The sequence below is a fragment of the Scleropages formosus genome, chromosome 18 (genome assembly GCF_900964775.1).
Source record: "Scleropages formosus chromosome 18, fSclFor1.1, whole genome shotgun sequence".
Classification (NCBI taxonomy): Eukaryota; Metazoa; Chordata; class Actinopteri; order Osteoglossiformes; family Osteoglossidae; genus Scleropages; species Scleropages formosus.
In genome coordinates, this window is record NC_041823.1 from 10,793,062 (window position 1) to 10,816,164 (window position 23,103).

At 41.8% G+C, this 23,103-nt stretch overlaps 2 protein-coding genes across 6 annotated transcripts; one reads left to right on the forward strand and one right to left on the reverse strand.

The window, feature by feature from the left end:
* Window positions 1–378: 378 nt before the first annotated feature.
* On the reverse strand, window positions 379–5,676 carry LOC108940718 (serum paraoxonase/arylesterase 2-like). The gene is made up of 9 exons (XM_018763058.2): window positions 5,417–5,676; window positions 4,708–4,778; window positions 3,847–3,902; window positions 3,447–3,612; window positions 2,589–2,715; window positions 1,870–2,070; window positions 1,215–1,296; window positions 750–878; window positions 379–555 (listed from the first exon to the last, which is right to left on the reverse strand). The coding sequence occupies exons 1-9, from the start codon at window positions 5,491–5,493 to the stop codon at window positions 394–396; spliced, it is 1,071 nt and encodes a 356-aa protein (XP_018618574.1). The 5' UTR covers window positions 5,494–5,676; the 3' UTR covers window positions 379–393.
* Window positions 5,677–9,679: 4,003 nt separating this feature from the next.
* dync1i1b (dynein cytoplasmic 1 intermediate chain 1b) lies at window positions 9,680–22,983 on the forward strand. 5 transcript variants are annotated; one of them, XM_018762678.2, is made up of 17 exons: window positions 9,680–9,939; window positions 11,700–11,831; window positions 12,592–12,706; window positions 13,659–13,800; window positions 16,193–16,252; window positions 16,811–16,926; window positions 17,380–17,469; window positions 17,840–18,002; window positions 18,503–18,602; window positions 18,753–18,878; window positions 19,251–19,397; window positions 19,839–19,952; window positions 20,071–20,204; window positions 20,615–20,759; window positions 21,010–21,150; window positions 21,351–21,476; window positions 22,249–22,983. In XM_018762678.2, exons 2-17 carry the CDS (start codon window positions 11,724–11,726, stop codon window positions 22,360–22,362), a joined length of 1,941 nt encoding a protein of 646 aa, XP_018618194.1. In that variant the 5' UTR covers window positions 9,680–9,939; window positions 11,700–11,723; the 3' UTR covers window positions 22,363–22,983. The 5 variants fall into 5 exon arrangements, with proteins under 5 accessions (XP_018618194.1, XP_018618193.1, XP_018618195.1 ...); XM_018762677.2 differs by having other exon boundaries at window positions 11,718–11,831; XM_018762679.2 differs by having other exon boundaries at window positions 11,718–11,831; window positions 13,710–13,800.
* The last annotated feature ends 120 nt before the right edge of the window (window positions 22,984–23,103 follow it).

Consider the following 23,103-nt stretch of genomic DNA (forward strand, 5'->3'; position numbering starts at 1 on the left):
TCTGTGAACATTAAACACTTTCCGTAAATACATTCGTGAAGGGGGGGGGGGTGGAACTCCGTATAACATCCAGCTGTTCCCCACCGACTTGACTTTTTACATCTACAAGTTGAATAGTTCCTAGCTTAATATATCCAATAAGCAGAAGGAACACTATAGAGTGAATTTTCAAATGTTACTTAAATTTGCAGAAAGGAAAATGTACTTAGGCAATTACAAGAATTAACAATATACTGAAAGCTACAGCTGGGAAGGCAAAATGTTATTAATGAAAACTTCAGTAGGAACATTCACAGTAAATTTACCGCAGTTATTTCACAAGTCCTCATTAGGTGCTCCAAACACCAACACTGGCGGCTGTGCTGGGGACAAGGTGCGTGTCTGTGCGTACCACTACTTCAAGTCACAGGACACCGCTTTCTGAAAGACTGTGCCAATCAGGAGCTTGTTTCTGTACACAGAGGCTACTGAACACCCCTGAATAACGCTGCCGTTATCGGTGTACACGTGGTTCACAGCAGGCTTCTCCAAATGGATGTTTTGGATTTGAATAACCTGTGGTAATAGAAGTGTCACAACAAAAAGCATGAAAAAATGCCACACAAAACAAAAGCATTTTGAAAACAATGCTCCCAGTTTAACATATGGAAAGTTTTTCTCAAAGTTTAAAATTGTACTGAGCTTTTCACATTTACAAGAGAATGAACCATACGATTCCTTCATATCCTGTTCCTGGACAACAGACTGACCTCACACCCAGGCGGGTCCTCAGGATTGTAAAATGCCACCTTCCAGCCATTTGGGTGGCATCCTAGCCATAGGTCACCTGTATTCCGGTCCACCTCTATGTTATCACACAGTGATCCAACAGCCACTGACTTTAAGAAATACAAAAGAAAAATGATATTTCTTCAACTAGGGATCATATTATGTTAACTACATCAAAACACTTTTTCCCCAGGCACTTCTCCCACTTAAAACTATTAGCTGTGTTGTGCATCTCTACGTGCATTACACAGTCAAATTAACACTGTAGCTTGCAGGCAAGAATTACGCACATTTTTATGACATTACTAATGTCAAATTCTAAAGTGACCTGAGCTGTCTATAACTGACAATGGCTAATAAATGTTTTGTATTCTACTGTGTTAACTAAGATTACTGGGGCTTCAAGCAATTTACAGATTAAAAGAATTACATTTAATTATGTTTACCTTTACTGGAGTCAATTCTTTGTTTTCCTGCACAGCCAGGGAAACAATTTTATGGTCATAAACATCAGCTACATATATATGCCTGAAAAAAAGAATTAAGAACAGTAAGATTTTGCAGCTGGACATGTCAACATCTTTGTTATTAAATATTCTAACATTAAGAACGACAAGAGTACATACTAACACTGCTGTGTGGCTTTGCTCTAAACACTAAAAAATAATGAAGTGTGACATGCCCTGTCCTATTTGAAACAGTAATTGCACACAACCCTAGGAAGACACGGGCCAGTTGCACTCTTAAATTATCTTGTCATTTTCAGTGAATATTAAACACTTCTTGCAAGTATAAACAGAGTTCAGGGTGGAAAAAAAGGTATAATATCAGAGTGCCTCAGTGACTTAAAACCAACAACTTGAATAGTTCCTGGTTTAAAACATCCTGTTCTCTGTTTCCTGAACAGTCAGTTCAACAATTTTATGGTCATAAACATCAGTCCCATGTATATGCCTGAAAAATAATGCTTACAATAACATTACTATAAAAAAAGTAATACTGATTTTTATAATAAAATAATTTAGTTTTATTTCCTACTCTGTTTAGCACAGCATGCAAAGGTGTATGAAAAGAAAAGCTAGTGAATATTTAACGCCAAACCTTCTGTCAGGAGAACTGTTGATACCGTTAGCTGAGTAAAAGCCACTAGCCACAACCTTCACCTCCTCAGGGCTGTAGAAGACAACGTTACACCAGGGCTGTCCAAAGAGAGGCTCCAAATGCTTCAGAAAATCGTTGGCAAAGTAATGATCATTTGTGGCATAGAAGCTCTCCGTTCCCACGGCAACAATATCATTTACACTGAAAAGAGAAACCAAACACCAGCACCAGGGTTAAAAAGATTGCATATTTCAATAGCTGAATAAGATATGGATAAAAATTCAAAAATAATTTAGAATCAAATGGACTACACACACAACTGAAAAATAATTACATTTGACGGTTAATGGACAAAATGAAAACTGGATGAAATGAAAATGCCATAATGGACCAGTGTATACAAGAATAGCTTTATTTAGAGCTTTTAGCAATCTTTCAAGTTAAACTTGCCCAAATAAACATTTTGGGTTGCGATACAGAAAGTTTTACATATATTCATTTATCAAAATTATGAGGCAATGAGAAATCATGTAATGTTTATTATTTTAATGTCAAATTTGCACTGCATTAGCCATTCAAATAAAAATTTCACGGCCAACTTGTTGTCTTTCATTTATGCCGCTGTCATGAGAGAACTTTATCTATCCAGTAGCATCTTCATTTGTGTAGTTATTTCTAAATACTTTCCAGGTAGCCATCAAGTGTTATAATTTACATACCTGTGAAGGAGTTCATGTTGAACTGTTTTCAGGTGCACAATAGAGTTTTCCTCCTCCACAAATCGGAAGATCTCTACTTGGCTTTTCCCATGAGGGTGATTGACTACAAACACATAGACTGAGTGATCTGGAAAGTGACCAGAAACAAGAGCTGAAGAATTTGTTCCATTATCCACTATCACCTCCTAGAGCTCAAAGCAGGTGCTACACAAGAGGGTGCAGGAGAACAGTCCTGGGTTTCGCTTCAGAAGCAAATACTTATAATAAAATAATAAAAAAAAAAAAAAAAAAAAAAAGAAAAAAACTCTGCTGCAGACACTTCATGCATTCCACACTCCGGCTTATACCGTAACTGGAATGGCTTTTTTCATACCGAGAGATACAAAAAAAAACTGTTTACTAACATATGTAACAAGGCCTACAGAATAAAATTTTACTTATGAACACCAGCACTGTAAGAAGCTTTTATCACAACAAAAATTACATTTACATTTATTCATTTAGCTAATGCTTTTCTCCAAAGCAAATTACAATGTTAAGCTATTTACAGTGATTACATTTATTTACAATAAGTTACATTTATACAGCTGGGTAACTTTACTGGAGCAATTCAGGGCAAGTACCTTGCTCGAGGGTATTACAGCTGGAAGTGAGACTCTACCTCGACTTTTTTCAGACCCAAAGGCAGCAGCTCTAACCACTACGCTACCAGCTGCCCCCTACTGATAATCACGAGATGTACAAATTTGCCGTACAAAATTCTTAACTTCTTTTATAATACAAATAATTCCAAATGAGCACTATAGAATTACGTAACTTCTAGAAAATAAGTTTCCAGCTTTTGGATGTTTACCTTACCCTTCTCATCAATGTAAATGCTAATTCCATGTGGATTGAAAGAATCAAGGTTGAAGCCCCGTCCAATCCTTAACTCCACAGGTTTCATCCTTTGGTCGTACAGGTCTATTGTGTACATCTTCCCTGGTGCATCGGAAAATGACATCATACCTGGGTACTTCAGTCCCTGTATATGACAAAAAACAGTGAAATATGCACGCAGATCTGTAGAATTTTATTCTATATATATAAAAGACATACATATAATTGATATACTACACAAGGCCTGTATTAAAGATAGTTTTAAAAGTAAGCACGATTCAAATGTATGCTGACATGCATTTTTATACAGAACAATGATAACATAACAAAATTAATGAAATAGAGCATCGTACAAAAACAGAAGACCTCACAGACATACTGTGCTGATAATTGCGACTCCATGTGGAAGTACTGTTATATCCTCCGATCCATATTCTGTTCAAAAATAAAATGAAAAAAAAAAAACGCAGCTTCACAATAAATACTTAGACGAGAGTTATGTCTACGTCAAAATAACAAGCTTTTCAGCACAAGATGACTGGCATGAAGTGACCCACACAAATGCTTTGTCTGGGAAAGGTTTGGCATGGTTCACTAGCAATACACTCCTGTGTGTTCACCCTCAGTCAGCAGATAAGTTCCACACAATGCTTCAGCCACAACCTGGTATAACAGAACGCACTGTGCTACACATGGATATACACAATAGTCACCATTTCTACGCTACCAGAACTTAGAGCACGGTATATATTAATACATACCATGCTAACTTGTACCAAAATAATTATGACATGATTTGACTGCATTGTGTATTTTAATATAAACATGGTATACACGGGTATACAGTCATACAACTTCTACTTTACCAAAACTTAGTATGGTATATATTGATATACATGATATAGTCATATAGTTATTACTCTAGAAGAACATACTAAATGGTTTACACTGATATAGACCAAACGTTCTTTCAATCCTACAATGAGTGCTTTGGACAAACTTAGATTGTACGACATATATAGAGTAAAGTTGTCCTTGGGGCGATGACTGTACGGCACATTACCCAATCATCAATGGACCGAAGGAAGGAACGCAATCTAGAGCATTTCTTATTCTTTTACATGTTAATATCCCCACGCTGGAGGCGTGTGAGAAACACGCAGCACATATGCACAACAAAAATAACTTCATCTTGAGTAAAATAACAGATACGGTGGACGCTGGCCTGTGGCGTACCCACCTAGGCCTTTAATGTGGTGGCAGTTCGGAAGGTGGTTTGGGACGACTTCTCTGGAGGCTAAAGTCATTCTCCTGCGAAAGAACAGCAATGTGGGCCCCAATGTGAACAACTTTTCTGTTTCCCCCCCCCCCATTTTTAGATTTCTCTGCTGGTTTCCTATTGACTGAGAGAAATGTTAGATCAGCACAACACCAACCCTGATAACTTAGAAATTTTCAGACCTATAAATAAAGTCCAAAGGTCAAGTGTACGGCATGCAGGCGGACAAAGGTTTAGGACACAATACCAAGTGGCAGAGTGAAGCAAAGTGTGGTGAAAATGGCAAAATATCAGGGAAAAACAGTGGAAAATTACTGAATCCATGATAAGTCTTTCAAAATACAAACTTGCTGCAACAGTTAGTTGAACTAGTACTAGCAGTAGCTGCCAGTTCATGCACTAAGTCTTAGTTCACCTCATGGAACCGATTCCACAATATAAAACAGGGCCGTTTAGGATACATAACTAACAACTAGAAGAAGGAGTTAACTGAATAATAACTGTTGCAGGCCATGAAGGATATAAATATGTAAATATGCAAAAACTGAACTGTTACTTTAGTGTTGAGAAAAAAAGAAGTGAGAAACAAATTTTACTACTTTAATGGTGCTTTATACACATGACATTTCAAATTTTTCACGAGAGAAAGAAACACTGACAGAGAACGTACCTCAGAGCAACGAGTCTTTCCCCCAGAAAAACACCAACAAGTGCGGAGACAACCGCGACAATCATCAACTTGCTCATTTCTACGCGGGACCAGGAGTTACCTTGCGGTGCCGTGAATTTTGAAGTACACTTTTTATTTAATTACATTACTTGAGACCGCGTCCACTCACGAAACCTGCTCGCCAGCGGCGCTGCAAACACAGCAGAGAGAAAACTCAAAGGGATTTGTGAAGCTGAGCCGTCACCCACCAGTGGGGGCGCTATTCCTACAAGTACATTGGCCGCAGTGTCGGGCCCCGCCCACACGACTCAAAGTCCCCCAGGACAAGGATGGAAAGCCAGTTGGGTCAAATTATAGATCTATTCGCGTAGCTGACGCTTTTTTCCGAAGCGACTTGCAGTGTTAAGCTGCTTAGAACTATTTATTCTCTTTTATACAGCTGGGTAATTTTACTGGAGCAATTTAGGGTAAGTACCTTGCACAAGGCATGGTACTACAGGCTGGGGGTGGGATTCTGGAATCTAACCTCCTCCTGCGACCTTTGGTTCACAAAAAGCAACCAACCACTACTACCAGCTGCCCATACATACATTTAACATTCTAATCATGTCTATATTATAGATTTTTTATATTGATGCATTACGCTATTATGTAGCGCAGATCAGGTGTTGACAGTGTTGACTCTAAAATCGCGTGTCCGTGTCTGCATCCAATCTGCGCTTCTGTTGATCATGCTCTTTTTGTATTATCCTCCAAGGTGTACGTCGCTTTGAGGAAGCATCTGCTAGTAGCTGAATAAATCATGTAGATGGAACTCAGAAAATATGTAATATTTCTTGCTTATGTGATATGGAGCACAGTTAGGTACTCACTGGCTTCACCTACAAATCAAATGCTACAGGTATGAATTTCTGAAGGTACAGACAATGAGACAGATATACAGACTTTATTTTTTTAATCTTTTTTTTTTAATATTTTTACTTCTTTTTAGTATTTTTACTCCTCTTTTCGCTTACTAGTATTTTTCAAAGTTGTCTGTGACCTGTATTTACGAGCCTGGCTGTTAGTTGGCAGCAAAACACACTCCTTGAAGAGAATTATAACAAGACAAGTCTAAACTCCCTTTTAACTGAGCTTCTTTATATTGTTATTTATTTTATTATATGCATTAAAATAGCCGACTCTCTTCAGTAGACGGACTTACACTGTTAAGCTACCACCTATTATTTACCCGTTTGTACAGCCGAGTCATTTTTACTGGATTAATTTAGGGTAAGTACCTTGCTCAAGGGTACTACAGCAGGACGTGGGAATCAAACATGCAATTTCAGAGACTAAAGGCAGCATGTCTAACTACTATGCTGTCTGCTGCATCTATTATTATTATCATTACTGAGGACTTCAAAGTTAATCAAATTTTTATTTATTTATTTATTTATTTATTTATTTATTTTATTTTATTTTAGTGTCCCTTTTCCTGCTGTTTTCTGAGGGTTGCCACACTAATTTTATTGTATTGTGTACAATTACAATAAAGTATCTTATTATTATTATTATTATTATTATTATTATTAGTTTATGCCTTTCTATAAGATGAATTACATGAATAGGGTTGTACATGCCTCACAACTATGCAAGACAACCAGCTGATGGAATAGCGTTTTACCTAACCCGGTCCATCTAGCACAGAAATCATTCAACAATTCAATAAATATTTCAAGCAGTGCTCATTAGGGAGTTATATAAACATACAGTTAGCTCCATGATAAAAGGTAGAGGAAAAAAGGCAGTTGCTAATGAATTACACAAGGCATCTGAAAACCGAGGCGAGGAAAACTAAAAGCTCCAAGGCCAAGGAGGTGGGAGAAAAAGTAAATATCTTGGGGTCCCAGTACTGGTGGCTGCCCAACCCAAAAGGGCTTTTTCGTGTGTTATAACAAACTGTGCCACTAAAGATGAGAGGAACACATCAGTCAAATGATACTGAATTAACATCACTGCAGGCAGGATTCACTATACAGCAGTGCCATACAACTCAATCCAACAGGCAGTGTGCAGTCACTGCCCGGAGCTTCCCACCTGCCTCATATGATGGATCAGGAAAGGTGCTGAGACACCTTGGGAAGGAAGAAGCTGATCTATGGAAGATGGAACACACACACACACATTTTCAGAACCGCTTGTTCCATACGGGGTCACAGGGAACCGGAGCCTACCCGGTAACACAGGGCGTAAGGCCGGAAGGGGAGGAGGACACACCCAGGACGGGACGCCAGTCCGCCGCAAGGCACCCCAAGCAGGACTCGAACCCCAGACCCACCGGAGAGCAGGACTGTGGTTCAACCCACTGCGCCACCACGCCCCCCGAAGATGGAACAATGAGAACAAATGGTTATTTGGACGAAACCATTAAGTGTAGAGGTTAATCACACATTTGCACAGTGATCCAACATCCCACCAAAGTTCTTTACAGTGGATGAGGGTGAAAGGGTGATATTGTCTAGACAAATTTTGACCAGGTTGTTTTTGGAAAGATGCGATGCCAGATTTGGAGAAAACTTTTCAAATTACAGTCAGCCATCTGAGAAGAGGTTTATATATGTCACATCCCACGGGGTCACTGCCCCTCCTGGTCAGAGGCGGCGCCACTCAGTGCCGCTAGCTAACGCTTACCTATCACCTCACAGTCTCGTAGGACATGGAGGTATAAAAGGAGCCAGCGGAGCAGAACTAGTCGCGGATTCTTAATCAGCAGTTCTCTTGTGCTTCGTTGGCGATTGGTAGTCTCTTGTTCCCTCAGTTTGTTTCCTAGGTGTGCATGTTCCAGTCCCGAGTGCCCGTCCCGTCAGTTCCTGCCTCTTGTTCTTCAGTCCTGGTCCATCGTTCCTGTCCGGTATTTCGTCACGTCTCAGGGTTGCGGTCAGACTCACAGATTAGCGTTTCACTGTTCACCGTAGTTCCAACACCGTGTGTGTTTCCTGGTCTCGTGTTTCTTGTTTCACTTCCACCGAGTGTCTTACAATACTCACCGTACACGTCTAACCTCACACTGCACGTGAAGTCATTATATATTTCGTCTGTGTTTGGACGTAATAGCAACGCGCGTCCGTGTCGGACTCCCGTCCGGACGCTACAATATACTTATGTATGTAGTGATAACAAACAAGGTCCGAGCACTGGTCCCTGAGGTACACCTGTAGAGAGGACATGGACGGGGAAAGCATTATTCCATTAAACAGTGTTACCTCTGCCATTTCAGTCCTATTGCAGCAAATCAAGTTTCTATTTCTTCAAACCTTTTACATATATATCGTAACAAGATCGTATAAAATTTAAAAGTGTACCGACTACTCAGATCTCAGACCGGACATTAAAATTCTTTACACTAAGTGGATAAAGTTCAGCCACATTTTATAATGACCTCTGTAAAAAGTGCCTAATAATAACCATGACCCAAGGACAGCTGGGAATTAGATCTGCAAAGGATTTCCGCCCCATCTAAAAATCCACCATCATTAAGTACACACACACATTTTCAGAACCGCTTGTCCCATACAGGGTCGCAGGGGAACCGGAGCCTACCCGGCAACACAGGGCGTAAGGCCGGAGGGGGAGGAGACACACCCAGGACGGGACACCAGTCCATCGCAAGGCACCCCAAGCGGGACTCGAACCCCAGACCCACTGGAGAGCAGGACTGTGGTCCAACCCACTGCGCCACCGCACCGCCCTCATCATTAAGTAATTATAAAAAAATCCATTGACAACCAAAACTAAAAAGTGTAACCATACCCATCATATAACAATAGTTATTAATCATTGTTCAGTGATTCTTTCATCCAAAGCAACCTGCAGCATTTTGACCCATTTATGCAACTGGGTACTTTTATCAGCAGGGGGCGCAGTGGTTAAGCAGTTGCAGACCGAAAGTTTGTAGCTTGAGCGCCACTCCTGCTGTAGTATCCTCGATCAAGGTTATCACCCAGAATTACTCCAGTGAAATAGAATAGAATAGAATAGAATATACTTTATTGTCCCTTTCCGGGGAAATTTGTCTTGGACACCATGACACGGCCAGTGCACAACATTTGACTCACATAAAACAATAACACGCCCTAACATACAGTTAAAAAAATAAAAAATAAATTTAAAAAACATAAACAACAGTCAAAGTTTAAAAACCCTATATATACCCAGCTCTGGTTCATGGGCTATGACCTCCTGAGCGTTAGGTGGCGGAAAATCGCCCCCTTTCCTGAGGGATGCTCGCATCATCCGAAACGCTGGCCAGTCCTCTTCGCGACGGTAACTAACGTAGCTCTTCAGACGAAGCGCCGCTGCAGGGGGAGCGGCTCGCGCCAGTCGCGCGTCGGGATGCTCGCGCCGTTTAAAGACGCACTTCTTGCCGCGATATAATTGCGGATCATTCATATTCCAACAGCCGCCGGGACGTGTCCCGCGGTGACACAGCGCGCTGCAGTGACACAGCATCTCGGAGCAAGAGCCCCGAACGCGGAGACGCGGTGAGTAAAACCCGCGAGCCCTGGCTTGCAATGCGCGCGACCCAGACGCGATTCTCCGCGTTACTACTCACTGTGTCTCGTTGCGCATCATCATGTGTGAAAACGATCGGATCGAGCGCTCAGCTCACATGCGATGGCACAGAGAAGTGAAGGCAAAAACGGGGATGCGTGTGAACATTGATATTTCACCCTCCCCCCACCCCCCCGCGTTTAATATCACAAATCAGCATGCAGTGCAGTGAGTTTGCTTGCATGGGATTACAATGAAGTATGAAAACAAAATCAGTTCCTCGGCGCGTAGCGCTCCGGGTTTTCCGGCTGCGCAGCTGCAGTGATGTGTGAGAAAGAAGACAATGACATCAGAGAGACAGTACAGTGACAAAGCAAAAACCAGGACACTTTGTTATACTTCCTCTCAGCAGTGTGCGACATCCCTCTGTGTGTGTGTGTGTGCGTGTGCGTGCAACTCCGTGTAGCGCCCGTGTCGTGTCACATGTCGTTTCTGTGATCTAGGCTCGCGTGGTCTCTTATTATTAGTTTATTATAGGGTGAACTCATGGCGTCCACTCTCCTTGGCTTTAAGAATTAGTACAGAATAAGTTGTACATAGGAGAATGATGCTGTAATATACATCGCATTTACATTTACTCTTTACATTTAACATGTATATTTTGTATTTATACGAAAGGACAACACACTGAATCTCTGCAGACGGTCCTGGTCTCTCCATCATTCGTTGAGTTCTGTGGTCATAAATCATTTGTTTGTTTTTGTTCTGTTTTTCTTCAGTCCAGCTCTGAATATCAATGATATTCTCTCCTGAGTTTCTTTTATCTGTCCATTTTTTTCAATTTATAGTCATGTTTAATTTTCTGTTGTTGGTGAGCTGTGAAATATGTTCATTTCATTTTTTGTACTTTCAAATAAAGATTATACTTTAAAGATGTGTAGGATTTTTCTTTTAATTAATTTTTATCATCCTTTATTTTTGTTGTGTGTTGTTCATGATAACGTTTTTGTAAAATTTCCTTATTACATTTTGAAAAAAATCTTCTCAATGATTTATTTTCTCTGAACTGTGTGGTGTGTAGTATGTGTCATTAAGTGTTTGTGATATAGAGCTCAATGCATTTTCTGAAATAATAAATCAAGCTGGTGTGTATTATTTTGTTGCAATACCTACATACCCACAAAGTTAGAAAATGATATGACAAAAAACTGAATAACTTAACTGTCAGTTATAGGTATAAATAACAAATCATGCAGAGTTTGCTAAAGGTCAAAATACCGTATATTATTATCAGCATCAGTGTGCAAAAAGTACATACGTCGTCTGAACCGCTTGTCCCAGGCATGGTTGTGGGGAGCCGGAGCCTAACCCGGCAACACAGGGCACAAGGCTGGGGGGGGGGGGACACACACACACCCAGGACGGGACACCAGTCCGTCGCAAGGTACCCCAAGCGGGACTCGAACCCCAGACCCGCTAGAGAGCAGGACCTGGTCCAACCCGCAAAAAGTACATGGCAATTTTAAATAGGAATAACATTAGCAACCTGAATACATATTTACATTACATTACATTTGTTATATTAAGGCCCATTCAAACTGACCAATTTGAGTCCATGCCACACTGGATACAGGTGCCCTGTGAAAGTGAAGCAGGTAATCTATTTCTGTAAACACTCATCCCGCCATCTCGATGTCAGTATTTAAACAGAACATAATCAGCGATCTATTTCTGGATCAATCTGTTACAGGCTTACTTTTGTCCGCAGGAGAACATGTCGGACAAAAGTGACCTTAAAGCGGAGCTGGAGCGCAAAAAGCAGCGCCTCGCTCAGATTCGAGAGGAGAAGAAAAGAAAGGAGGAGGAGAGGAAGAAGAAGGAGGTGAGAGGACAGGAGAGCGAGCGCACTGCGCAGGCAGCCCATTTTGCCAGATTTTTTAATGCCTTCCATCTTGACCTACTTGTAGTGCGCTTTTAAATTTGGTTCTGCGAAAGTGAGAACGAGACGGGGATGCAGAGTCACGGAACTGCAGTCACATGCTGCTGTTGTCCTTCACCCAGTTAGACGGAAACTTCTCTCTTTTTTAAGGCAGCAGGTCGAGGTCATAGACTTCTGTCCTGAAGGTTGCTACTTTAAGGCCCTTGTGGGGCCCTGCTGTTGTACCATGAAGTAAGGTACTTGATTTGCTCCAGTGGAATATCTAGCTGTGTAAACAGGTAAAATTGAAAATTGCTTTGGATCCAAGGGCCAACTAATCTACAAAAGGTTATTCAAATAAATCATTTTCATTAACTGCTTCTCCCGGTCGGGGAGGTCTGGAGCCTATTCCAGAATTTCTGGGCTCAAAGCCTAGCTAGGTACGCCCTGGATGGGGTGACTGCCCATTACAGGGTTGCCACACCCACATCCACGCATCATAGGCAGTTAAGTGTTACCAGTTCACTTGAACTTCACGTCTTTCAAATGTGGGAGGAAACCAGAGCACCTGGAGGAAACCCACACAGGCACAGGGAGAACATCCAAACAAGCCTGTGGGATTCAAGCCTGTGTCTTTAAGCAAATTTAGCCACTACGCTCCCTGCTGGTAGGGCAGTTACTAGTGTTTACCGCTGACTTTGGTCGCTGTTCCTGCACGGTTCAGTCGGAGATGCAGCAGAAGGCAGAGAACGTGCACGAAGACTCTGACCTGGACCGGAAGCGCAGGGAGACAGAGGCCCTTCTGCAGAGTATCGGCATCTCCCCAGAACCCCCACTAGGTAAAAATACAGAAATCAATGTCAATATTCACCACTGCTGTGTTCACCGTGGTAAATAACCTTTGGACGAGTGTGAAAACACATACATTAAGAAGCAACTTTTTCAACCAAAAATTTGAGCTTAAAAATAATTATGACCAAATAGTTTTTAACATGAAATTGCTTCTTATATAGCATCGCAGTTGTTAGATCACTGAAAGTGGCATGAATTTCTGGTTCGCGCCTGAAAAATCTTTGCTAACTTCAGAATGTTGTACATCAGGGATGTGGGATTGCTCCTAAAATCTTAATTTCAGCCTGCGTCACATATGTGATCAAAATGTGATTAAACCGTATTTTTTATTTCGTTTTTTTGCAAACATTCGATGAAAACGTGCATTTTCAAGGTAATTAATTTTTTTCTTTCCGCATTCAGTTCTGTTCGGTGACCCCAGAAATCTGTTTTTATTTTTACCTTGCTGGTTTTTGCTATATGAATGAATTAGGTTTAATGTTTGCTGAAAATTTGATTTGACTTAATATGGATTGTAGTTAGTAAGACTAGGGTTCATAATACCTGCAGGTAAATGATGCCGTATTTAGGCTCACTTACTTGTGCTTTTTGGGGTCTTCAGCTATCACTGGAGACCAGCTCTAAGCTGGATTTTTGAGGGTGTCAAAGCGCGGTGGTGGTCGGAATGTGTGGGGTTTTAATTAGCCAACCCCCCCAGAAAAAACCTGCCATGACACCGCATGCATCTCTTCTCTTCTCTTCCCTCAAAACCTGAGTCATCTAGCGTATCTCAGAAGCCATGTTCATTTTCCAAAGGCTGGAGGAAGCGTAGGAATGCATTTAACCTTCTTTCTTTTCTTTTGTCCTTTAAACTTTTTTGCTTTGACCATTTCAATCCATCCTGTTGATTTGGAACCCCTCTTTTCTTTTGCTGTGTCTGACACTGCTGCCCCCCCCCAGTGCAGCCGCTGCAGCTCTTAACATGGGATACGTGTTATTTTCATTATTTAGTCCCAACCCCTATGTCTCCTTCTTCGAAATCAGTGAGCACTCCCAGTGAGGCTGGAAGCCAGGAGTCAGTGGACGGAGGGACCGTGGGAAGGTACGACATCCGCCTGCGCTTCCCACTTTATGATCACGCAGCCCGGAGGGACGCAGAACCGTAAATCAGCTCAGTGGTACTCTGGGAAGTGTTGGGCTACAGCAAAGGTCTGGATTTAATTCTGTGGATCCTTCGATTTACAGTTATTTACATTTATTCATTTAGCTGATCCTTTTCCCTAAAACCACTTACGATGTTAATATACCTACAATTATTTACCCATTTTCACAGCTGAAAAATTTTACCTTCAGTGGCACCACCATTTGCTTAAATTTCAGTTGCATCGTGGGGTAAATTTATCACGCCCAAAATGGTTCTGCCAAAGTTGTGCAAGTATCGGGCTGAATTTTGACCAGAGTGAGTTTTTCAGAGGGAGCGTTAGGCAACATTTGCAGTTAAGCTGCATCAGTGCTGTTCAGCACCAGGTGATCTAAATAAGAGGCCCTGATATGCTAACTGATCCCTGTTTAACCTTTGACGCTATAGAACCTCATGCGAAACTTCTGACAAAATACGTCAGCAGCGTTTCTGTCTCTCTGTGATTTTCAGCTTGAACAGGAGCTTAATATGTAACATTTAAATTGATGTGTTATAATGCATATATTGTTTTTGTATATACCAAAACTCCTGTAAAAATTTGAGCACATTGTTCTTGCTTAATAACCAACGTCCCCTCATTATGAACCTTACACTGCTCTGACAACTGTTTATTGCATGGTCACATCTCCATGATTAAACCTCCTTTTTAAGTGTAACACATGCGATATATGAGGTGAGGCACATACTATGTTGAACCTGCCAGTTAAAATGCATTTCACAGCATGTTCTGTATTTACTCAAGGTGTTATGTGTTATTGCTTTCTGGAAGGATTGAAATGAATGTGGCTTTAATGTAGATAGATGGCACTTGGAAGTCATGCCTGAATTGGAATACAGCAGTTACGCTTCCATTAGTAGTGCCGTGTTCATCCATCCCTCTTTGTATCTTCAGTAACCACTTGACAAGAGATGTCAAGATTATTTTAGGAAGCAAAGGGGCTTTAGGTGACATCACCACAGAAAGGACGCCGGTCCATTGCACTCATTCACTGAGGGGCATTTCCGAGTCGCTGATCCGTGGCACGAAGAACATGTCTTTGAGTTGTGGGCGGAAATCTGAGTATCCGGAGGAGAGCCGCACGGAGCACTTTTAAAGTTTGCAGACAGGACCGGACCCAGATTCTAACTCACAGCCCTGGAGATGTAAGCTGATCACTGATATCTTTAAAGTATGCACCATAAAATTGAATCGAGTAGAATAGAATAGAATAGAATAGAATAGAATAGAAAGTATTCACCATAGAACAGACAGATTACATCATACTTTTGCATATGTAGGCCAATCTGGTTCATATTTGCAGTTTGAATATCTAGCAACCTCAGTATCATTTTATCTTATATTAATGTATGATTATTTAAGGGAAAAAAAAACCATCTTAGTGTTATTTGCTACGAAAAAATGTAAGAAATCTTGTATAACAAAATGATGTATTTTAAACATGTAAGTCATTTAGCTGTATATGTCCATCCTGCATATTTACATCTTGGATGACGCATAAGATGGGTAGACAGTGTACTCTGCCTCCTTGCAATAATTTGTAAAGGATCTTTCCCTCTCAAAGACACTGTTGAATAAATTCATTTCTCATACATCATTCACCTACTGATGATATATTTTTTAAAGGTTCATCCTTAATAAAATATGTCACATCATCAGTGTTACGCATTATTTCCTCTGCAAATTTTAAGTGATTTCTAATGTGGGTGCAGAAGTTTGTTTCAGTAACCATACAAGTTCATCGTTTTGATATGTTTATCATCAGCTTGTGAAGTCATTGTGAATTAATTTTCAAATTATGGGACACACCTTTCTGAGAGTTCTCTCCGTTACTAGTCAAGATAGATTGTTTTCCACGTGTTGCTGTATTCATCTTCACTTATTTGTGTATTCATACCTAGACCTATTTGTATTTATTTAAAAATGCATTTTTGTATTAGCAAGGGAGTATTTATAATTTCGTGACGCCACTCTTGCTTTTAAATACCTTCTGATTCGGTTGTGAATTTACACAGAAGAAAATTAGCAGGGAAATACATGCAACTATTAAGTCCTAACATACTTTTAGTTGTGGTATGTTAGTTTTAAGAGCAATTGCTGTATTTTATTTCTCCCAGTAGCTGTAGGATGTCAGTGCTGTATGATTTTTTTGTTTATTTTGGGCTGTGTTGTTTGCCTCCTACCTTGCATGTACCTGTGTGACTGCTGTGGACTGGGTGGTCTGTAGTAGTTAATCATGCATGTTCTCTCCCCCCTCGCCCCGCCCCGTGTGACGCCCCCTGCTGCTCGCTCTAGGACCCTGCAGTGGGACACTGACCCCTCTGTTCTGCAGCTGCAGGCTGACTCTGAGCTCGGGTACATCTGGTCTTTCCTCTTTACTCCCCGTCCTCAGCGGCACTCCTATACGTGCATCCTGTCAGCATACAGCCTAGGGTTTTTAAACAGATTTATCGTTATACAGCTTGATTTTTCTATTACCAAGGATATCACTTGATGCCATTGTGCTGGAAAATTATTAGTTACATCATTATTATAAATTCATCCTTTTTAAAATGTTTGCTTTAACAGCATTTTCTTTTGTTTCTGAATAAAAAAGCTCACTGGAAATTAAACTTGTTAATACTACAGAGTAAATTATAATTCGCTGCAATTTATTACATTGTAAATTATGCTTATGCATCACCTCACTTTAAGGCAGAAATGAAATACATGACTTCTATTGGTTTAGCAAGAATATAGCCAGTTCCTTTGTCTAAAAAAGGCTGATGGAATTTGTGCACTTTAATTACTTTGCAGTTAAATTGCAACTTCATGCTGTCCTCATTGACTTTTTTTCCACATCCATTTATATGTGTTAACGGCGTCGCTTGAGATCACGATGACTGACATGAAGCGTGCACGTATGCCCCCTAGTCGCAGGATGCACAGGCTGGGGGCATCCAAAATCACCCAGGTGGATTTCCTGCCCAGGGAAGTAGTATCATATTCCAAAGAGACACAGACCCCACTGGCAGCACATCAGTCGGAAGGTAAATACGAGTAACTGTTTTTGGAGTGACTAGGATTACTGCAATCATTATGAAAAAGTATTGATTGTAATAATTCCCTAATTACACATTAATTTAATGGAAACTCCATCTGTGATTTTTTTTTAAAAACCAGAAACCAGGTTATTGATATAATAGCTTTTTCTACTCCTAGTTATTTTTTTAACACTGATAGCAAACCCATATTGCATTTATATTAAAACTATATTACTCTGTTGATTTGGTTGTGTTGAAGAAATTCCCTCTGTGCGAAGTGTTTTCTGAAGTTCTGCTGGAAACTATATAAAGAGCAGAGTTAGAGGTTCTGACTGGAGATCGACCGCCCGAGAGACCGTTTCTATTCAGAGAGTACACGCTGCCGTTTGTATTTATCTTGGACTTAATTGTGGAAATTGAATAGAGCTGCTTTTCACCGTGGCTGCTGTTTCTTTGCAGAGGAAGAAGATGATGAGGAGGTCACTGAACCAAAACCTGGGGCTCAGTCCAATGAGGAGGATGAGGAGGAGAAGCAGGAGACTAACGAGAGTAAGAACAAAGACAGGTTGCGGGCATTCTCCATGTGAAGCTTTACATAATTATGTAGTAAAAAACTTTGCGGTATGCTGGCTTCCCATGAGGGGTGTACCTTTCCTCATGGTCTGCTGTTCGAGGAGAGGTTCCATGGCACCGTGACACTGCATTAGACAAGCAACTATTAAAAATGGATGGATGGATGGATGGATGGATGGGTGGATGGGTGGATCACAAACTTTCAAATTCCAGTTCCAGGAACTGTCCTCTTATAAAATGATTACCAAGAAGAAATCCTCACATATTGCCCAAATCCACTGTAGTCCAGTATTTTGCATTCTCTGCTTCATCATCATGATCAGAAGCTGATCTCTGAGCATCTCAGTCCACCCTAGAGAGCTGACGGAGGAGGAGAAGCAGCAGGTCCTTCACTCCGAGGAATTCCTCATCTTCTTCGACCGCACCATCCGCGTGATGGAGAGAGCGCTGGCCGAGGAGTCTGACATCTTCTTCGACTACAGCGGCCGCGATCTGGAGGACAAGGAAGGGTGAGACCTGGATCATCGTAAACAAGAATGCTGAGAGATGTGAATGGCTGTTAAGTGATCAGGATTGAGAAGAGCGACTGAACAAAAGGCCCAAAGTTATATAAAAGGTCGGGTCTCCAGGACCACGCAAGTTCACCTCTCTTTGAGCTTTCTGCCACTTTGCAGTCTCGTTTTCCGTTTTGTCAAAAGCCTCTCCCTTTCACAACACCACTTTCGTACAACCTCTGTTCGGGAAGAAATCAAACTTTTCACAGAGTGCAGCGATAACAGGAATCTTATCTTGCTTCTATTTTTATACCCGGAGTAGGTCAGAGAGACTCTGATCCCGGAGGCTGATAAGATTCGCCAAGATGAACATTTGGTTTCCCCTTTCTCCATCTTCCTCACCTCTGGACGTGCAGTATAACAGAGCTGATCCATCATGACTAGAGCGCCCTTCGGTGTTCTCGGCGTAAACCCTCCGCACTGAGTCTCCGCATCACATCTTCTTTCACATTCAGGGACGTTCAAGGTGGATCGAACCTGTCTTTTAACCGTCTGTTTTACGATGAGCACTGGTCCAAACATCGAGTCGTCACCTGCTTGGATTGGTCTCCGCAGGTACCGACCCGTCATTTTTTTTAATTGCTCATCAACGCTTTTGTCAGCAACATAAGATGAATTGAGAAACATATTGATATACAGCATATTCTTTATCTAGATTACTCATGAAAGATGCAAACTTCAGCACCTTGTTCATCTAACATTTAGTATCCTGAACTGCTGGTGGCTTCTCACAACAACAATGAAGATGCTCCACACGAACCAGATGGAGTCGCATTGGTCTGGAACATGAAGTTCAAGAAGACGACCCCGGAGTATGTTTTTCACTGCCAGGTGAGCGCAGATGCCTTGGGGGAGCACATACTCCACTCCACTCCACCTTGTGAATCCACCTGAGCTGCATCAAAAATCATCTGCTCCGCATGGAGCTCATTGTAGTAAATGTATTGTCCTTTCGTTCAGACGACATGTAAATAGCTTCAAAGTATTTAAATTATTTTTCACACAGAGTCAAGGAAGAGACATTTCTATTAAATGTATAACTAACTATAATTTTGCAATAAGCATGATTTATAGCAAGTGTTAAAAGTCCATGTTATGGCCAGAAAGTCGTATTCTTCATGACTGAAGCAAACTCTATTATTGTCTGCTATGTGAGCCTGTGTTCCGTAATGGAGCATAAGATGTGCTCTGTCTCTCATGCAGTCATCAGTGATGTCGGTGTGCTTCGCTCGGTTTCACCCCAACCTGGTGGTGGGGGGTACGTATTCGGGGCAGATCGTGCTCTGGGACAACCGCAGTCACAGGAGGACCCCCGTTCAACGGACACCTCTCTCCGCTGCGGCACACACTGTAAGCTCCTGGAGGGCTCCGTGCTTCCCGCATGGCTGATACGTGACGCATGCATGACTGCCGATGTTTCTTCTCGTTATCCCCCCGGATACGGTGCAGACACATTCTTAATGCCCTCTGCTTGAATGAAGAAAGGCTAAACTGCAACTGAGATTCACTGTACGCTGCAAAATGAAACTATTATGGATACATATTTATTTGAAAAGAACCCAAAGAACCCAAATACAATCATTATTGGGTCCATTTGACTTCTCAGTACTGAACAGCATTGTAAGTTTTAATAAAGGCACTATTGTTTAGTCATCTGCCATGAAATCTGTGGGAATCTCAATAATGTCAAAGTCAAATCAAATAATCCTTCAACAGGGGTGCATTTGGAACAGTGCTGGAAAAAGAGTCCTTACTCTACCATGTTATTTCATCACTGCTCTGGTTTCCCAGCACCCAGTGTACTGTGTCAACGTGGTGGGGACCCAGAACGCAAACAACCTGATCACGGTGTCCACTGATGGAAAAATGTGTTCCTGGAACTTGGACATGCTCTCCCAGCCTCAGGTGGGTGATGAGCCTTCATGTGTAGTGCTTTTCTTCTGTGGAATATGGCTTTAAATCCATATAGAAAGGTGTTATTTGAGACACAAGCAAGAAGCTGTCCTGTTTGGCCCTTTATCAGGAAAGCATGGAGCTGGTCTACAACAAGTCGAAGCCCGTGGCAGTGACGGGCATGGCCTTTCCCACGGGAGATGTCAACAACTATGTGGTGGGAAGCGAGGAGGGGACTGTGTACGCAGCATCCCGGCACGGCCTGTAAGCAGACTGCTGGGTCCCACCTGGCACATTCACGTGTATATTCCCTCCCATTTTAATGGGCACTGTCATCATAATCATCATCATTTACATTAACTCATTTAGCTGATGCTTTTCCCCAAAAGCAACTTACACGGTTAAGCTACTTACAGTTATTTACCCATGTATAAAGTTGGGTAATTTTACTGGAAAAATTCAGGTTGAGTTCCTGGCTTAAGGGTAATGCAGCTGGAGGTGGAACTCAGTTCTGTGACCTTTGGGTCCAAAGGCAGCAGCTCTAACTACTACGCTGCTAGCTGTCCCATCATCACCATCATCATCATTATGCGCTACTGATTCGATCTGACTTGAGGCACTGATTGGAATCTTGCATAGTCATACATTGTCCTTGACCCTTTTGTCATCTTCAGTAAGGCTGGCATTGGGGAGATGTTTGAGGGTCACCAGGGGCCAGTAACTGGCATCAGCTGTCACAGTGCAGTTGGCCCCATCGATTTCTCTCATCTCTTCACCACTTCGTCATTCGACTGGACCGTAAAACTATGGACCACAAAGGTTTGGGAAATCATTATGTTTGTCTCTGTAATGTGTGCGAAAAACTCTAAATATGTGCCCGTATCTCTAAAAGGGGATTAATTTAGGGAGAAAATCCTATATTCATTGTGAGATAAACTTTACCTTACACTTCTGGTTTGTTTCTGGACATTATGACGCTCCATATTCAAATGTGTTTTTGGGCCACATTATTACATTACATTGCATCAGACCCTGTTCAGTGCTGCAGCTTCCTCGTTCCCCATCCTAGCACAATAGGCCACTGTACTCCTTTGAGGACAATGCCGATTACGTCTACGATGTCATGTGGTCTCCGGTGCACCCTGCCCTCTTCGCCACGGTGGACGGAATGGGACGTCTTGACCTGTGGAACCTCAACAATGACACAGAGGTCAGTCAGCAGGCTGCAGTGCTCTAACCTGGTTCATTCACTTACACGTTGAAGGTCAACTTAGACCTCAGCCTCATCAGTCCAAATCCACTTGGCGTCCATTCAGAAGTAACACAAGGTCCATCTAAATGCTTCTTCATATCATGGAACATCTATACTATGGGTCCATGGAGGCTGACCAAAGTGAAACTCTTCCCCAGGTGCCCTCTGCGAGTGTAACCATTGAGGGAACGTCCGCTCTGAACAGGGTGAGATGGGCATCAGGGGGCAGGGAGGTAGCGGTCGGAGACTCGGAGGGACGCGTCTGGATCTATGATGTAGGAGAGGTAAATAAACAGTCATTCGTCAATAATATATTCCCACTGTTAAAATGGCTGCAAAAATTCAATACTGAAATACTGAATACTTCATATTCGACATATTCTGAAAAAATTCTTTATATTTAGATGTCTGTATTGGAGACATTTTGCTAAATTAATATTTGCTATTTATTAATATTACGTCGACCCTCCCCAGGACTAGCGGAACTGAACTGAATATTTCTAAAACAATAGTAAGTGAGCAAGCTTTTTTCTTCCATCCAGTTTCAATAACTGCTTGTCTTGAGCAGGGTCGCAGTGATCCAGAGCCTATCCCGGAAGCACTGAGTGCAGTGCCGAAGGGCGTACAACCTGGATGAAACACCAGTCCATTGCAGCTGTTTTCAGTTTTATTTAAATGAAGTAAAGCAAACATTGCGACCTAAGCAACACATGACATAACCTACATAATTCATTGCATTTTAACCTGAGCTTTGTTATAGTGAGTGTCTGCTTAAATTCCAGTCTTATGTCATTTCTAACTGAAGATTATGTGGATGTATTGTTCTTTTTGGATACTATTATTTCAGTGCTGCTTTTCCTCTGTTATGAGATGTAAGATATAGAAAAATCATGCAAATTCTGGTTAAACGCTTCAAGGAATAACTCCGGGGAATTGAACCCACAACCTGTAACCACCACAGTCCTTTATGTCTGTGATACTTACTGTCTTGTGTTGTCTGAGAGCAAACTTTACAAGGTGTGACAGGGCCTGACATGACTGTCTTCTGCCTGCCAGCAACTCGCCGTGCCCCACATTGACGAATGGAGCCGCTTCGCCCGCACGCTGGTGGAGATTCGCGCCAACAGGGCCGACGGCGAGGAGGAGGGCACCGTGGAGCTGGCTGCGTAGCGCTTGCTGCAGCACAGGAGAAGTTCAGACCTGACTGCCACTCCATTATATCACCCTTCCAAAAAATACTGTGATAACACTTTGTTTGCTGCTTTGTTTATGTACCAAATAACAGCTGCTGGAATTTAATTGTACTGAGTACCTGGAATCCTGTGTTGACGTGTCCATTGATGGTACAGCTGCTATTACAATATGTGGCTTACAATGATTACGTACAGATGAGTCACCCATATAGTGTAGGAGCAAGCCGGAAGCGGCGTACTATAGTATTCAGCCTGCGTGTGCACTGTGCACTACTGTGCTTTGACCTTCTGCAGTTATTTGCATGAAAAAAAAGACATTGATGAGGAAATACTGACTTGCTGGGCATGTGTGCGGCGTCATGTGCGACAGATACTTCCGACTTCTTTCATGTAAATTTTACAGCGACTGCAAAGGGTTTTCATTTGCAATGGCCGAACAGCTTCCCTGCGCTTATCAGTAAATGGTTGAATATTAGTTTTCGCGTGAAATAATTCACAGCTGTTGACTGATAGTTATTCAAGTGACACAGAATGCCAGTATTTTTGGATGTCTGTTATTGCCTTCACTGAAAAACTCACAATAAACATTTGCGTTGTGCAGAGGCGAGGTTCCCATTTTTTCTCCCGTGCTTACCTGCCCACCTGTATGTGGAACTCGGCAGCCAGTCTGTGTGCCATGGCTACTCATTATGGGACATGTTATTCAAAGCGTCCACGC

Coding starts and splice junctions, on each gene's coding strand:
- LOC108940718 (XM_018763058.2), bottom strand. CDS start 5,493: ATGAGCAAGTTGATGATTGTCGCGGTTGTCTCCGCACTTGTTGGTGTT. Junction 2,071..2,588: donor CAACATGAACTCCTTCACAG/GTATGTAAATTA, acceptor TTCTCTTTTCAG/TGTAAATGATATTGTTGCCG. Junction 1,297..1,869: donor AACAGTTCTCCTGACAGAAG/GTTTGGCGTTAA, acceptor TCTTTTTTTCAG/GCATATATATGTAGCTGATG.
- dync1i1b (XM_018762678.2), top strand. CDS start 11,724: ATGTCGGACAAAAGTGACCTTAAAGCGGAGCTGGAGCGCAAAAAGCAG. Junction 16,927..17,379: donor GGCAGCACATCAGTCGGAAG/GTAAATACGAGT, acceptor GTTTCTTTGCAG/AGGAAGAAGATGATGAGGAG. Junction 17,470..17,839: donor GAAGCAGGAGACTAACGAGA/GTAAGAACAAAG, acceptor TGAGCATCTCAG/TCCACCCTAGAGAGCTGACG.